This window comes from Ostrea edulis, chromosome 4 (genome assembly GCF_947568905.1).
Source record: "Ostrea edulis chromosome 4, xbOstEdul1.1, whole genome shotgun sequence".
Taxonomy (NCBI): domain Eukaryota; kingdom Metazoa; phylum Mollusca; class Bivalvia; order Ostreida; family Ostreidae; genus Ostrea; species Ostrea edulis.
The window spans coordinates 85,703,175-85,721,103 of NC_079167.1; the positions used below are offsets into that span (position 1 = coordinate 85,703,175).

Below are 17,929 nucleotides of genomic sequence, written 5' to 3' on the forward strand. Positions count from 1 at the left end.
AAAATTATCAAAATTAACTTTTTAATGGAATATGATAGAAAACAACATTAAAAAGACACATGTGAAGTTTGGGTCAAATATTCAGCATATTTACTGAGATATAGGCTGTCAAAGGTTAAGATAATATTTCAATGACGTTACAAAAAATGACGTTGAAATGACGTTAATCATTGTCGGAAACAATTGAAACTTTCACTTATTCTTCATGAAATTCTGGACATGTTGTGTCCCTGAAACATTCCCGGACATGAGGTCTGATATGTTTGTATAAATATTCCTGTCGTTCTCTACTGAGTCCGCCCGGCATTATCTCTGGTGGTAGATTTACACTGATTTGGTCGTGATTACTGAGGATTACTGGGACCTTGTCGCCATCTACATCAACGCTGCATAATACAACTCCAGGCAGCAGTGCTGAAAAAGTGAAGTGATGAAACTTGCGTATCCCTTTCAAAGGCTGAAAAGTTGTTTTTATATACTCTTTCCATTCATAGTATTTCACATTTCCATCCTCTATTATCACAGCGTCGTTACTTTTGGAGGACTTGGAGACTACGTCAGCAACATGCTGTAGGGTGTCACAATCTGATCTAAAAACAAAATGCATCGCCGCGTAAAGGTTTTGAACAAAAATAGACTATTATAGAAATTCTCGATTATGCTAGATACAATTTTATTTTTGGAATATTAATTGATATTAACACAATATCACCTCCTGTACTTCTTTTTGATCTGAGCAAAGCCTGCATCCACTTGACATTTTGTATGCCCTGGTATCTGCATGTGAAGTTCAATTGCTCGATGTAGCCCAATCATGACCCGCCATAGCAAATATCCAATCACATACCGGTTTTTGTTTTGACCTAAAGATGAAGTGAGCATTAGAATATTAGAAGCAGCATATACATGTGAACAAAATGAATAGAACTAGGTGTATATGAAAAAATGAAGATGAAATATACATACCTGGACAGTTATCACAGTGAAGAACAGCACATTTCTCTCCCATGCTATAATTTTGAAAATGGTGATGAAGTATGCTGATGACTGTATTTGGCCCATGGGCATTCTTTCCATCTCTTCCAATGGTCTGGTCTTCATCAATCAAATAATTTCGCTGAGATCCTGCTCCCTCCATACAAATTCCAAAGATCTGAATTTTCCGTGGTGTCTCAAAGAATAATGGGCCTACTTGTCTGGAATGATGAGGTACAGACACACATTGCGCGAAGCCAAAAGTGTAGTGAGTTTTGAGGAAATCTGTGGAACAGGGTCTAACAGGTGGCTCAGGAATATTTAATATATATGCCAAGCATTGTAACCATACGTATGGAACATGTAAAGCAAGATGGAGTTGAAAGAACGCAATTCTAAATTCTTCTTGCAGAAACAACGCTTAGGAAATAAAGATAAACAGGTTTATTAATACTGCCAGGTACAGGTATACAGACAGACATGTACATCCCATTTGGCGTCTGTGTAAACAATAGCTTTAACACTTGTCGCTCCATTGACCACAGATCGCCCTTATACTCACCGCTCCAATGAGTAGATATCGCCGTTACAAATCTTTTAAATTCGTATTTTGTTTTTATTTATTTATTTTTTGCAAAATCGCCGCCCCTGCCGCCCCTTTGCCGACACCCCTCCGAGAACATAAAAAGGCAAGTCCACATGGAAAAATAAAATATTTAATTTTGTGAACATACGTTGATGAAAAGGTGAATAAAAACAAAGAATGATTAATTTCATGAACGATGAAGATAACGAAAAGTGATCAATTCCATAACTCCTATAAAGAATACAAAATTAAAAGTAGCACAAACACGGACCCCTAGGCATACTAGAGGTGGGATCAGGTGTCTAGGAGGAGTAAGCATACCCTGTCAACCGGTCACACCCGCTGTGAGCCCTATATATTGATCAGGTAAACATATTTTGCGTTTCACCGTGTGTAAGAGTTCAACAAAGGGAAATAACTATTTAGCAACTCGGAAATTGCGTATTGATATGAAAAACGTCAGAAAGCATTTGACTCAATGACAGGTGTAATGGTATGTTCTTGCACATCATCCAAACATTACATTGATTATTTGATATATAAAAACAATAAGAGACCCGACTTTATCTTTATGGTGTTTTGATCGATAATCTAAAAATATCGAACTTCTGTTATCTGTATCAAAGACAGACATATCTAATATATATCACTAAATTTTGCATAACCATACAGGTATTTTGTCAAATTGATTGACATAGTTAATTTTCTACTGTTAAGTTACATTTGTTCACTGTTTTGATCTTTCCTCCAGTTTAAGCTTAACGCCATTCAGGGGTCTTAATAAGCCTGTTTTAGCCAGCTGCAAAGGTATCTGAAAATATGAAAGGAAAATCCTGTTTTTCATATGGACTTCAGCGGAAATTAACAAAACATTTTTTTTTTTTAGAATTTACGATTGTTATAACAGATTATAAAATAATTTCCCGTTGCTTTTCCTACCTCGGTTTCGTCACAAGTAACAAAACGATAGTGTTGAAGTATGTACACAATGGCGCATTTAGCCTCCATGGCGGCGAGACGTTGTCCTATACAGTTTCTGGGACCGTGACCAAACGGAAGATAGGCGTATGGATGACGATTAGCTTTGTTTTCAGGAGAAAATCTGAATTTGAAATACAATAATTTCATGATTTAAAAAACCTTTCTTTTTTCATTTTGTTTTATAACAAAATTGGTATCGTAAATGATAAAATAGATTATAGATAAGATATTTTACGATCACTATGACTTCTGTCCCATCTGAAGGACCATCAGACGATAGGTCGACAATATTATAAATCGTAAGTTTTCTTTCTCGTGTTGATGTAGTAAAGAAATACCAACATTCAACAAAAATTGCATAATTATAAATATTTATGTAAACAGAGAAATTAACATACAACAAATGAATTGTATGACGAAAATATATTTTCAAAGTTCAGTACATAAACAATTATGATGAAAATGTTTACAAAAATCGCTCATGCTTTTCTCCGACTAACCGATTTTGGAAAAGTAAAGAAATGATTTTATACTGATTACTACAGCCATACACTGTCAATTCATCTTAACAGGACTTGTAATCGTTGAATCTCTCCATTCTGCATTGAAAGTCTGCTGTTCACAACTTTTACACTTAATTAATCACGGTTTCTCACTTCGCCACAATTAACACGTATGACGTCACATACTAGTGGCGCGAAAATCTTTGTTCAGAAATAAGCATATCTTGCCTTTTCCTTTTTCGATACAAAATAATCCCTAAAGCACGTTTTTTTTATCGAAAAAATTATACTTCCATGGCTTAAAACACCACACTTTCATATATATATTTGCAATCAATAAAAATCATGGTAAAAATCCTTTAAGATTTGTTAATGAAGAGAACGTTTATGCTTCCTCCTAGTCACCTGATCCCACCTCTGGTGTGTCCAGGGGTCCGTGTTTGCCCAACTCTCAATTTTGTATTCCTTATAGGAGTTATAAGATTGATCACTGTTCGTTATTTTCACCTTTGATAAAGAATAAAAAATGAAGAGTAAGATAAACATGGACCCCTGGACATAGCAGAGTTGGGATCAAATGTCTAGGTTTAGTATGAAAAAGTGAATATTTTATCAATCCCATAAAGAATACAAAATCAAGAGAGGGCAAACACAGAACTCACGGATCAGATGTCAAAGAGAAGTAAGCATCCCCTGTAGACCGGTCACATCAGCCTTGAGCACTGTATCTCCGTAGTCAAAATTATTTTGGAAAGAACGGGCTATAAATTGGTATGAAATACTTGTAGTGTATTGATGAATTGATGTAATATCAGAACAGTGGTCAATGATTCTAGATTTTGTGCCTATTCAAGGAAATGTGTGATATAAACATAGTCCCGCACAGGGACCCGGTTCGCTGATGAAGGAGTGTAAAGAGCATAATATCGGTTCATGCTGCACTGTTCATTATCATCTGAAGAGAAAATGTCTGCTAAAAACTGAACATATTTCAAATGTATTCTTTCACTGATACCTCAGGGTCCATAGGGAAGGTATAGTGGTATTCAACGATACACATATACATATATTTTGGTTATTGTTTAAGAACATTGGAATACTCCTCATGAACACTCTCTTATCGAGTTACGCAGATGACCTTTAACCTGTTACCTTTCAGGATCATATTTGTCGGGGTCCGGCCAGTATTCAGGGTCTCTGTGTACTGCATAAATCGCAAACGACAGGTCCACATCCTTTGGTATCTTATAACCAGCTATGTCCATCTCCCTCTCGCTCTTTCGGTTAGTTCTAAAGTAAAATAGAGCATAATAATAAGATAGAGAGGAAAAGTTTAAATGAATATTAAGTGCGTCTCTCTCTCTCTCTCTCTCTCTCTCTCTCTCTCTAATCACCTTATAATATAATTACTTTGGTGGTGTGGTTAAGTGATTACAATTTCATATCGAGATTGTATTCTTGTACATCTTTTCGACGTAAACTGACGGGGACAGCTTTATGACATATTCCCGAGATGCAGTTTCATTGCTATGGATCCTGGACATTAATGAATTATTTAGTTACAGAAAGGGGTGCTTAACCCCTGTGAGATGTAAAAAGGAAGAAATGGAAGTGATCAATCTCAAATGCTGTTATAGAAAACCGAAAAATTATGTACTCATAGTATATCAGAGGCTGGTTTAGGTGCTTAGGAGGAGTAAAATTATCCTGGGGACTACTCACTCCTGTCGAAAGCCTCCTGTTTTGATCAGATAAATTGAGTAATCTGTTTCTTAAATCTGTGTAGAAAGTCCTAGCAATTCGTATGAAACACGTTAGACAGCATTGACCCTATCAACAGCTTTTATTTGCAAATAGGATCATGTCTACCACGGAATTTGTGAAATGTTAACGTTAAACATACTGAGGAAAAACATGTAAAAATTAATTTATTTTTCTCGATTTAGACTTGTTAGTATCCTGAACATGCTGTCGCTTATTGAATCACTTTGGAGACATTAGGATTATAAGAGTAGATAAGTGTGACAAGTTAACGATGTAGGATTATAAAAGTAGATAAGTGTGACAAGTTAACGATGTAGGATTGTAAGAGTAGATAAGTGTGACAAGTTAACGATGTAGGATTATAAGAGTACATAAGTGTGACAAGTTAACGATGTAGGATTATAAGAGTAGATAAGTGTGACAAGTTAACGATGTAGGATTATAAGAGTAGATAAGTGTGACAAGTTAACGATGTAGGATTATAAGAGTACATAAGTATGGCAAGTTAACGATGTAGGATTATAAGAGTAGATAAGTGTGACAAGTTAACGATGTAGGATTATAAGAGTAGATAAGTGTGACAAGTTAACGATGTAGGATTATAAGAGTACATAAGTGTGACAAGTTAACGATGTAGGATTATAAGAGTAGATAAGTGTGACAAGTTAACGATGTAGGATTATAAGAGTAGATAAGTGTGACAAGTTAACGATGTAGGATTGTAAGAGTAGATAAGTGTGACAAGTTAACGATGTAGGATTGTAAGAGTACATAAGTATGACAAGTTAACGATGTTGGATTATAAGAGTAGATAAGTGTGACAAGTTAACGATGAAGTAATGGGTAGTCATGATCAATCAACGTCTATCTTCAGTAAAAAAAAAAAGAGTCAAATATGAAAGTAAAACCTACGTGAAAGAGCTTGTGGAAAATTTCCTCATTCCATAGAACAAAAAAAAAAATAATAAAAAACTAGCAGTGCAAATCCCTGCTATATCAGTAAGACTACACGCTAAGGAAGCTATATACCGAACGTATCTTTAAATTTCATATTCTTTTTCTTATTTGAAATGAGAAAGAAATTGAAAAACATCTTCATGTAAGTGTATGCTAATTTTCAATACACAAAAACAAATATACTCGATGCTTATTTGGTTCAGTTCCACCTTACAACATCAGTTACTAGTTCTACATAGCATTCACACAATTGAGTTCCTTTGAAAGTTTTAAATAGAGTTTTTGAAGAGGCGAAAACATGTGCAAACTTTATTTTTAAATGACAGAATACAGACTGAATTCTGTAATAAAAAATGCAAAAGTGAAGACAACGAACAGTAATTAATTTTATTAATCCTTTAAAGAATGCAAAATTAAGGGAAGGGTTAAACGTCGACCTCTGGACATACCACTGGTGGAATCAGGTGCCTAGGAGGAGTAAGTATCCCCCGTTGATTGGTCACACCCTGAACCCTTTAGCTCCATCAGGTAAACAAAGTAATACATAGTCAAAAATAGTATGTAAAGAACGGCCTTGCAATATCATGTCAGATACATTATGTAGCATTCAACCTAATTACAGGGTGTATTTGCAAATCACCTCTAATCACCATACTATTCTCAATTAAAAAAATGATTTGAAACATCACATTCTCTTGCGAATAAAATCAGTTGAGAATCAAAAGCAGTTTATACAGGTACTAATGGAATATCACACACACACACACACACACACACACACACACACACACACACACACACACACACACACACACACACACACACACACATATTGGTAATTGACGATGCTTGATTAAGCAAAAATTGTCAGTTTATAATTAAGATGTATGTTAAATAAAATATTCAAATATGAAGCTGATATGGAAGGCTCTGGTGTAAAACTTATACGGTACCAATTTTGATGCACCAGATGCGTATTTCGACAAATAATGTCTCTTCAGTGGTGTGTCTTTTATTATGTCTCCCGAGTCACTCAGGATGCCTATTGCATTTTACATGTATCAACACTTCGCCGCGAGTTACGTCCCTTTGCGGGGTTAGACAAAGGTAAATCGGTGAAAAATCACGTTTTCCTTCTTTACCAAATATAGATGGTTCCTATCTACTGCGAAGTGTAGCTAATTATTAAGTTTTTTATACAAGTTCATGGGTTGTCCCACCATGCGGCATTATTGTAGTTGACTGTAATTAATGGAAAATATCAAAGTTACAAACCAGAAAATTACAAAGGACAACGTAGGGAAATACTACTTTTTAACTGGAAGATGCCGGACTAGGTCTGTGTCCGTTGTTGTGTGAAAAAAAAAACCCCTGAACATTTTGAACTTCTTGATCATTACCATTTCAATTATTTTCAATTTTGGTGAAAGGTGAAGATAACGAACAGTGATCAATCTCATAAATCTCATAAGCAAAACAAAATAGATAGTTGGGCAAACATGGACCGCTGGACACACCAGAGGTGGGATCAGGTACATAGGAGGAGTAAGCATCCTCTGTCGACCACCAGCTGTGAGACCTATATCTTGAACAGGTAAACGAAGTTATCTGTGGTCAAAATCAGTGTATCATGAACGGTCTAACAATCGGTATGAAACACGTTGGACAGCATTTGACCCAATGATATGATGTATCTTTGGGACAAGGGGGACATGAATTGTAAATTCAGGACTTTTGCATCTCCGTGACCTTAGGGGAGGGACAAAAACTTCCAAAAATTAACCGATTCTCAAAACTCTTTTCTACAATCGCACATGTGTAAAAAAAAAAAAACCCTCACACATTGAAATGCATAGCGATGTAGAGCAGGACGGCCTCTTTCAAATTTGTGAATTTCACGATCACTGAGATATAGAGGTTTTGACTCCAAGGTTAGACTTGTTTTTGTAAAATATGTAATTGACATCTTCTTTAATGCTAGTGATACTAAATTCTAAGTGATGAATACTTAGAAGAAGCATATAGCCTAGCATGGAGTACTCATACTTTTACATGTAACTATTACTCAGGAGACTAGTAAGGCCTGTGGATCTATTGTTTCGAACTCAATAGGATATAATGAATCGACATATGAATGAAAATGTGTATCGTTCAAATCCAAACTGCCGTCGATTTCTTCAAATATCGAGTTAAAGGTTATACCACATGTTCATATTTCTCCTGCACTCCATATTGATCACTGTTCGTTATCTTCACTTGTTCATACCTTATAGCAGGAGAATAAAATCTTAGCGTCTCACTGAATACCCATTCCAGGTAATCAACCTTTTGTACGTTGTCGTAAGTAGGTAGTTCCTGAAAACATTCATTATATAAATAATGTTGCACCATACTAGCCATTGGAATTAAATTCAACATTTTACAATGATTTTTTGAGATTATTTTCTCGCTGGGATATAAACCATGCCTTTCCAAATATTGAAACAAATGATTAAACATAATTTCTTACGTTTCCTAAAACACAATCGATTTTCTCAATAAGTTTTTCCTGGATTTCTGGATTGGTTGCCAAACAGTACGACATGAATGTCATGTTGCTGGCTGTTGTGTCAAAACCCGCGAGGAGAAAGAGTATCGCGTTCCCAGTCACTTCGTCCACAGTCAAACCTGATAATAATGTATGAAGGAAAAAAACGAAAACAATCTAAGCTAAGTGACCATTATTATATGGAGAAATATGTCTTTGTGTAAGGTGGAGATAACGATTAGTGATCAATCTCATAACTACTATATGCAATAAAATAGATAGTTGGACACACCAGAGGGGGGAGCAGGTGCCTAGGAGGAGTAAGCATCCCATGTCGACCGGTCACACCCGCCGTGAGTTCTATATCCTGATCAGATAAATGGAATTATCTGTAGTCAAAATCAGTGTGTCAAGAACGGTCTAACAATCAGTAGGAAACACGTCAGACAGCATTTGACCCAATGGTAGGTTTTATTGGCAAACTAGATCGTTATAACGACCATAGAATTTGCGAAATGCTGACTTTAATCGAGACTGTTGAAACCCCTGTACCATCAACTTGTTTGTCAGTAGCTTGCCTCGATTTAAAAACTGACCATTCACAGTGCATTATTTTACGGCCCATTCTATATTTCTTACTCATTCAGAATCGTACGTTACTTTAGGCGAAGAACCACAAATCTAGAAGAACTAGTATGTATGACTGTTCAGTGCTGTAACGGCGAGAGTCCATTTTTGCGTGAACACCTAGTGAGACAAGGAGCCTCACTGTTTGTGATCAGATCCGCGAGATTCACTTCTGATACCGGGAAATTACCGAAAGAAGTCTCCACGTATGTTAAACTATATAAAATCGAACCCGAGCCTCCCTAAAGACTGGAGAGAGAGAGAGAGAGAGAGAGAGAGAGAGAGAGAGAGAGAGAGAGAGAGAGAATGATTACCTCGTTTTTTCCATTTTTTGGGGTCTCCTTCGTAGCTGTGTTCATCCTCTATCTCGTTTTTATCCGTGTCCTTGTGGGCATTTAGCATCAGTTGTAGCAAATCCGTCCTGTTCTATTTTATAATTTGTAAGACATATTCTTACTTGCTGGTGTTAAAATTTACATTATGAGACAATGTTCTGATACTGTTTTCTCGAGTGATTTACGTTTTTAGTTTTTATGTATTACATGTATATTCAATTGTCTTGTATTTTCTTTAAGTATTTGGAATGTAACGATGGTATTTTATGAAATACGACAATACCTTATCTCCTTCATCTCTCATTTTGATGGCCCGATGAACCGCCGACTTAAAAAAGTTCATGAGTCTTCTATTATTCAACGGAGATATGTTGAAGAAGTTGAGTACCTCGTCGAGTTTTGGAAATATCACTAAAGGAATTTTTCAATAAAATATTATGAAAAGGATTGAATATGTATTTCATCTTTTTCGCTTTGTGATGAAATTCAAGTAGAAAACTGATACGAACTTCTAATCTTCTACATTTCTTGGAGATGATTATAAATGTATATGATATAATTTATGAATATCAATTGCGCTCACTTATGAGAAATATGAGAGGAGTAAATTTAAAACTGAACAATTCTTTGGCATGTTTCAGAAATGTATTATCGGGATTGGTTTGAGATTCAGTGTCCATCCCAAATCCAAGTGAAGCTATAACATCCATGGTGTATCTGTCAAATACTCTGTAAATAGATAACACCATTGGATTTAAAATACAGGCCTAGTGTCGTGTTATCTTATTTCTCTTATGCTATATTAGCTGCCTTTTACACTTAGCCTTTATTTCGTAGGATACAGCGTGATTAGATAGAGAAACCAATGATAACGATACATATTCTTCTACTCACTCTTTGAATTCAATAGTGTTTCCTTCGTTGGCCTCTTTTTTCAAAACCTTTAATAGCATCTCATACTTCTTTCTTAGAAGTGGACCCATCTACAACATATGGACTTTTATAGTAATATCCACTTCAGAACAAACGGATGTGTTTGACAAAATGTTACCCTTTGAAATGTGACATTCACAGTCCATCTCAATATACCCTTCTCATTTTTCCACTTGAAAACGTCGGGAGAAGTGTATTTCTTATAAATCGCCAGTGGTCATCTTCCACAACCGTCAATCCATGTTGCAATTCACTTTTAGTTCTGGAAAATTCCTGAAAATATATAGTATTTTAAAGGTGAAAAAACGAACTCTGAATATTCTTATCAAACTTATAAAGATTACAAAGCAGGAAAACTACGAATCTATGGAAACGCTTGGATTGGGATCAAAAGCTATGGCGATGAACTCATCCTCTGAGGACCGATGATAATAAACTTGAACCCTTTGTTCTTGATCAGGTAAATGGAGTATTCCGTAGTTAAAATCAGCATCTAAAACTGCAGTTTTGCTTTATTTACGGGGAATCGAATTCTGAAACGCAAGAAATATCTCCGTCATCAACTTCCCAGATTTGTGTTGCAATATTCCATTCTCACCTGCATATGGTGTTTATGTCTCTCAATTGTTTTGATACTCGAGAGCATGCTCTGCATATTGTCAATTTTTAAATTGAAACAGGCTACTGATATATTAGCTGATGTTGCAGGGGGTTCAACAATCATGTTTAAAATTAGCAATTCTCAAACTCTATGATCCAATTTACTAATACAAACTGCCATTGGTTCGAGTGCTTTCTGATGTGTTTTATACCAATTTGTAGGCCATTAATTACAGACTGATTTTTACTACGGATTACCCCTTTTATCCGATGAAAATATATGGGTAATGGTGGATATGAACGGCCTACGTGGAATGCTTATTCCTCCTACACATCTAATTGCACCTCTGGTATTTCAAAGGTTCCCTGTTTGCACTTCCCTTAAAGTTTCATTCTTTGTAGGATTTGTGAGATTGATCACTGTTCGTTATCTTCACTTGTTCATATGTAAAATTAATAATACATATATATGTATGATGAAACATAGCAAAAACTCTATCTGTCTGTTAACAATAGAATTTCCTTCTGGAAAATTAAAAACCTATCAACGCTGTATAGAAATGTATCGAGAGTGATGGCATGTTGATAGTTCAGGGGATTCTGTGTATAATGTTTTCATTAAATTATGTAAACTTACTGGAAAGTTGTTGAAATTCAATATATGGTTATTCTTTTATATCTTATAAATAATCTTGCTCACGGCGGGTGTGACCGGTCTACTTGGGATGCTTACTCCTTCTAAGAACCTGAACGCACCTCTGGTATATCCAGGGGTCCCTGTTACCAACTCTCTGTTTTTTGTATTTCATGTAAGGTGAAGATAACGAACAGTGATCAATCTCATAACTCCTACAAGCAATACAAAATAGATAGTTGGGCAAACACGGACCCCTGGACACACCAGAGGTGGGATCAGGTGCCTAGGAGGAGTAAGCATCCCATGTTGACCGGTCACACCCGCCGTGATCCCTATATCCTGATCAGGTAAATAGAGTTATCCGCAGTCAAAATCAGTGTGCCAAGAACGGCTTAACAATCGGCATGAAACACATCAGACAGCATCTGAACCAATGTAAGGTTGTACTGACGAAGTAGATCGTTATAACGACCATAGAATTTGCGAAATGCTTACTTCAATCGAGACTGTTGAAATCTCGGTACCATCAACTTGTTTGTCAGTAGCTTACCTCGATTTAAAAACTGACTATACGCAGAACAAGCTCTTGCATATCGAATCAGTTTAGATATATAAACACCATATGCAGGTGATAATGGAATATTGCTACATAAATATGGGAAGTTGACGATGGAGAAGCTGAAATCATCCCGTTTGTCATACAGTTGAGTTGTCAGTTTGAATTATTTATTAGAGTTGTGAGATTGATCACTGTTCGTTATATTCACCTTTACAGGAGTTAGAAGATTAATCACTGTTCATTATCTTTACCTGCGAGTTATATTTCTTTTTACAAGAAAATTGTGTTTATCAAAAGGCAGGTTAACAAATCCCATAAAGTGATATCATTTTTCAGTTAACATCAAATTTCATTAAATTCAAACAATGTCGTAATTTGGAATTACTTTTTGTTTAATGTTATTTATCCGTATAACTAAGTCGCTTTTATTGCAATCACTGCTCATTTTCTTCACCCTTTTCATACTGAAATATCATTCATTTGCAACTGACTATATATTATATAGTTTTTCACACGGAGACAAGTATCTCTGAAACAATGAAGATAACGAAAATGATAAATCTTATCAATCCCACTGGAATACAAAACTGAGAGTAGGGCAAACACGGGCATCTGGAAATATGGAGGTGAAATAATATGTATTGTACTTAGGACGAGTTTTGACCATTGACAATCGCCTTCATCCCTCTATTCTGATCAAGTAAACGAAGTAAAATGTTTCCATAAAATGTTTATATGAAATGTCAGTAAAGTATAGCCCAGTAGCTAAGTACTTCGTTACTAGCTTGAAAATACGGATGTATATTTAATTGCTGTTATAAAATTTAGAAATTCATTTCAAAATTAAGGATTATCTCCCTCATGCATAGCTCTTATCCTTGGACGAATTTGGCTCCACTTGTTTGGCACGCTGTTTTTGGCTATATTTAGATCTAAAACTTAGTTATTTCGGATTTCAAACATTTCGGTTGAGCATCACTGAAGAGACATTATTTGTCGAAATGCGCATCTGGTGCATCAAAATTGGTACCGTATAAGTTTTACATACATAAGAATTACTATCAAAACGACAACGTTGTCTGTCGCCTGTATGACAGGGGTTCACTTCCTATCACATTTCATATACATATACATGTATGTATGTGCCCTTTATACTTGTGTCAAAAATGTTTTTGACAACTTTTGATTATTTTTTTTCAACATAAAATTACATCCCATTCGATAAAATTTCACTCATACAAAGATAATATGTCTTACGGCATGACCGTTTTTGAGGGCGAAGCAAAAAATATTGACATTAGTATCTAGATCCATAACAGGGCAAAAAATGTTCCGAAATATTAGCACCTAACGTGTGAGGACATAGCTCAATCAAAGTATTCTAACTTTAGACATTTTTGATCCGCCTATTTATTGAACGCGGGAAACTCTAAGCCACTGATGTAAACAGTGTATTGTGACGTCATATTCAGCGTTGGTGTTTAGCAAATATACAAACATAGGAGGCATGGTGCAATTCACGTTAATCGAGGAATGATTATATATGATTAAGAATATAAGATTTACATGCTTTTACGGAATCTCAAACGACGTGAACTTGGGTACACGAGATTCAAAATGGAAAAATACATGTCCACGCGCTAGTATTCGAATTGGTACCAAACTTTTCAAGTTCAATGGGTATGGTTTAATTTTGCATTAGTTTTCTATATTTTCCTTTTAAACATGTATATACGTATATGTATATACGTGTTACCTATAGGGAGAGCACCGCTCTCACGGCCCGAAGGACTTCGCCCTCTATGACCAGATTTTGTTGAAGAGCCACAAAATTTCACCTATGACACTCAAGGCCGCAGCAATTATGATTTTATTTTGATACAAGTTTCTCCATGACAAGCGACCCCCGTTTTATCCGAAAGAGTTGCGATGTTCGCTTCTAATGTCGCGCATTTGTCCAATAAACATTCACTACTGATGTTACACGTCATGGGAACCTCTTGTGGAAAAGAAGGACCATAATCACTAAATTGCTATACCCAGTCAATATATATTAAATATTTAGTTAATTCATTGCTTACATATCTGTTTGGAGTCTTGGAAAAGTCTTTCACCAAAATGGTCTTTATGATATCCGGGTCTGCTATAAGAAGTGATGGGAAACCTCCTAGATAGGTTCTACAATAAAAGTGTATTAAAAATAACGTACATGTGTATGCTTATGCTCAGTATCATCATATCCATAAGCCTTACACCCCTAACCTCAACCTGGGAAACACTTACATTATGTGTATTATGTCTACCTTAAACATAGTACATTGTGTGTCCGTCAAGTGCCTAATATCATCCTCTGAATGGTTTTTTCCCCATATTTTCTTTGATTTATAGTGTTGATAAAATAAAGATTACATATATAAAGCTAGGGCATACCCAACAATTTTCCCATATGACTTCACCAGTTTCATGTCTAGTCCATGCAATCCCTACAATAAAAAAGTCAAATAGCAATATAATTATTATTGAATGAAATTAGATACACATTATGGATACGTAGACTACAAATCAATTTTGAAATGTACAATGAAAAATGAAAAACACTAAGAGTAGCTGCTGGAAATCTTATCCATCTTATACCAACTCAAATGAAAGGTGAAGATAATGAACAGTACATTTTTTATATTTTTAGAAATAATATATATAAAATATATAAAATTAAGGAAATATGCGATGAAAACGTTATTAAATGATTCAAATAATATTTTATACAGATTTAGTTTAAAGATACCAATTTCCTAATCTCCCTAATCGCTCCAACGTAAGGGAGATAATTAGGAGAAGGAACTCCAAGACGACGCCATAGTCCAAACTTCCATTTCAAGTATCTGAAGAAGAATGTTGATGTAGACAACAATTGATAACATTAGTAATCAACAATGCACGGATCGTAATATGTATGTATTTTGGTTAGGGGCAAGACCGAAACTTCAATGTCTAACAAACAACAAATTTTACATAGTTTTCACCAAGACCCCCACCCCTTTAAAACTAAATATAATGTATTTATGTATGTACATGTATTTACGTATGTATGTATGTATGTATGTATGCATGTATATATGTATGTATATTTGTATATATGTATGTATGTATGTATACATGTGTTTGTGTGTATGTGTGTGTACATGTTGTAGAAATAAGTAAATAGACCAAAAAGGCGTATATTACCTCTTGCACGGAGCATATTGACCTATTAGAGGTAATGCTTACATACAATAGATGACAGTTTCTAGAACAGGAAGAGAAGAATATCAAATAGATATCGTATGAAATGCAAATTATCAATCATGGAAATTAGATGTAGCTCCTGACATGTTATAGTACAGGAGTGGAAATCGAGTTCGAAATTCACAAGTAGTTAAAATCCAAAAAATAGTTATAAATATGGAGTATTCGATCATAAACTAGACAATTACACATGCTATGAGTTTAACATGAAGAACGTTGTCTTTACAGGGTTAAATGCATGACAGGTCAGGAAGAAACACCCAGTGTTATTATTAAACAACAATGAAATGGTAAAAATGCAGGGTAGTGTGAACATAAGATCGAGTTTATCTAGACCGAGGAAAACAATACCAGGGACGAAGCGGTAGTTAGAAAAATAAAGAAAATCTTGAAGGCAATGTAGCAGCATTTTGTAATTGGAATCTGAAATTCCCTTTGCGGTACGACAAAGTTCATCTCAGTTCACACTGTTGACACATTTCTGGATCTTTGCCTACATTATTAGTATGGTCTATCTTGTAATGCATTTAATGACTTGCAAGCTTCAGTAAAAAACACATAATACGTACAAGTAAACAGCAAGCAGTAGAAAAACGATGAGTAAAATCCAACCATTGATGTCCACAATGCCCAGTATATCCATGCTGTTCTTACAATACCCTGTTTTGTCAAGTTGTCATTCAGAAAAAAAAAACAAGGATGACTCACAAACCGACATATACGAAATGTCTATTTTAAGATGAACCATATCTAGAACACATCCAAGCGTTACACCATATCCATATATGTGTCAGAAAATGTTAATTTAACATTTTAAAGGGTTGTTCAGATCTCATTTGAGGCGATGAATGATATGCAATTATATAAGTCGGTATGATTTATTTAAGGAGGAACAACACATCATTTTAATGGCTGGTTTCCTTTTGAAACTTGAATGAAAATATAAATATCAGCAATACTTGTATATTCCGTTCAAATCTAATTGCCTTACTGAGTAGTTATGAGGGTCAACGTGCACACGATCCCTATTTTGACCCGCTTGGTATAGAATGTTGACTCTGGACCTCCAAACAATGGGGAGAAGGCAGAGTCTCTTGTCATGAGAGATTGTCAGAGGTAGAACGTACGTTTGGAGTGAATTTCAACACATAATTTATTCTGTCATATCTTGGCTGTCTGGAATATTTGTGGCTAAAATATAAAGTTATGCAAACAAAGCATAGTCTTTTGAAGCTCGCAGAATGATTTGTTGTCAGATAACAAAGACTAAATGCAACTACACTAAATAGATTTTGTTCCATAGCCCTATCACAATTCAACACAAGCCTTGCTACTGAATTGGTAATCTTTTCATTTTCAATATTCTGGAGAGGGAGGGAGGGAGAGGGAGGGAGAGGGAGTTTCTAAAATGTTCCTTTGCAACGTTATATCAGTTTACATTTACTGGTACAGACCAAAACTTGAAAACCATTATTTGAAATAGATTCTCTCACATAAAGAGTTTTTGGGTATCATTATGAATGATTAAAAATATGTCACTATTTCAAATTAGCTCACATGTCGCAGGTTATCTAACTCCAGATGCTGTTTATGTTTCTCTTCATCACTGTGTTATCTTAAATAGCATCCCTCTAATGATATATATATATAAAACTGTATATATATATATATATATATATATATATATATATATATATATATATATATATATATATAAAGCACTAAATAATCACAACTAGGTACTGAAAATTTTCGCCCCATATATATATATGGGTGATTAATTAGCTATTCTGTCATTTTTATTTTCCAGGATAACACCCATTATATTTAATTACAATTTCACTTTCCAAAAAAATTTCTGTTGTTAAATAATACCGAAAATAGTTATTTCGGATTTCAAACATTTCGGTTGAGCATCACTGAAGAGACATTATTTGTCGAAATGCGCATCTGGTGCATCAAAATTGGTACCATATACGTTTTACATTATGACCCCTGGGTCGAGGCCTCTGCTGGTGGACTGTTAGTCCCCGAGGATCTCTACAGCCCAGTAGCTAAGTACTTCGTTACTAGCTTGAAAATACGGATGTATATTAAATTGCTGTTATAAAATTTAGAAATTCATTTCAAAATTAAGGATTATCTCCCTCATGCATAGCTCTTATCCTTGGACGAATTTGGCTCCACTTTTTTGGCACGCTGTTTTTTGGCTATATTTAGCTCTAAAACTTCATAGTTATTTCGGATTTCAAACATTTCGGTTGAGCATCACTGAAGAGACATTATTTGTCGAAATGCGCATCTGGTGCATCAAAATTGGTACCGTATACGTTTTACATAGATGTAGAGTATATGTGAATTTGTGAATTTTGATCTTTCAGTCACCTTCTGGTTTTATACATTGAACTGGCTGTATGCTGCAACATGTATCTGTTATTTCAAATTTATTGGTCAGCACAGAACCAGCAATATACATAAAACGACAGATAAAATAAAATTTGTTGAAATTCGCTTCAGAAGCTCCACCCCTGATAATCTCTCATGACAAGAGGCTCCACCCTCTCTCCATTTTGGAGCTCCAATATTTTATCAAACTTTATAAGACGAAAATATAAGAAAGTTTCCATTAGCGAATAAATCAAAATAAACACTGCAGGGTA

The 17,929-nt window shown here is 35.1% G+C and overlaps 1 protein-coding gene across 1 annotated transcript in view; it reads right to left on the reverse strand.

Moving 5' to 3' along the window:
• LOC125668693 (cytochrome P450 3A8-like) overlaps nucleotides 1-15,995 on the reverse strand; it is a 35,481-nt gene extending 19,486 nt beyond the window's left edge. Inside the window, exons 1-13 of the mRNA XM_048903039.1 lie at nucleotides 15,839-15,995; nucleotides 14,770-14,866; nucleotides 14,415-14,467; nucleotides 14,066-14,162; nucleotides 10,345-10,461; nucleotides 10,150-10,238; nucleotides 9,839-9,984; nucleotides 9,539-9,666; nucleotides 9,235-9,346; nucleotides 8,276-8,433; nucleotides 8,033-8,121; nucleotides 4,198-4,335; nucleotides 2,501-2,663 (exon numbers count right to left, since the gene is read on the reverse strand). Of these exons, the coding sequence (XP_048758996.1) occupies nucleotides 2,501-2,663; nucleotides 4,198-4,335; nucleotides 8,033-8,121; nucleotides 8,276-8,433; nucleotides 9,235-9,346; nucleotides 9,539-9,666; nucleotides 9,839-9,984; nucleotides 10,150-10,238; nucleotides 10,345-10,461; nucleotides 14,066-14,162; nucleotides 14,415-14,467; nucleotides 14,770-14,866; nucleotides 15,839-15,912 (1,461 nt within the window). The 5' untranslated portion in view covers nucleotides 15,913-15,995. The remainder of the gene's footprint in view (nucleotides 1-2,500; nucleotides 2,664-4,197; nucleotides 4,336-8,032; nucleotides 8,122-8,275; nucleotides 8,434-9,234; nucleotides 9,347-9,538; nucleotides 9,667-9,838; nucleotides 9,985-10,149; nucleotides 10,239-10,344; nucleotides 10,462-14,065; nucleotides 14,163-14,414; nucleotides 14,468-14,769; nucleotides 14,867-15,838) is intronic.
• Nucleotides 15,996-17,929: the final 1,934 nt, after the last annotated feature.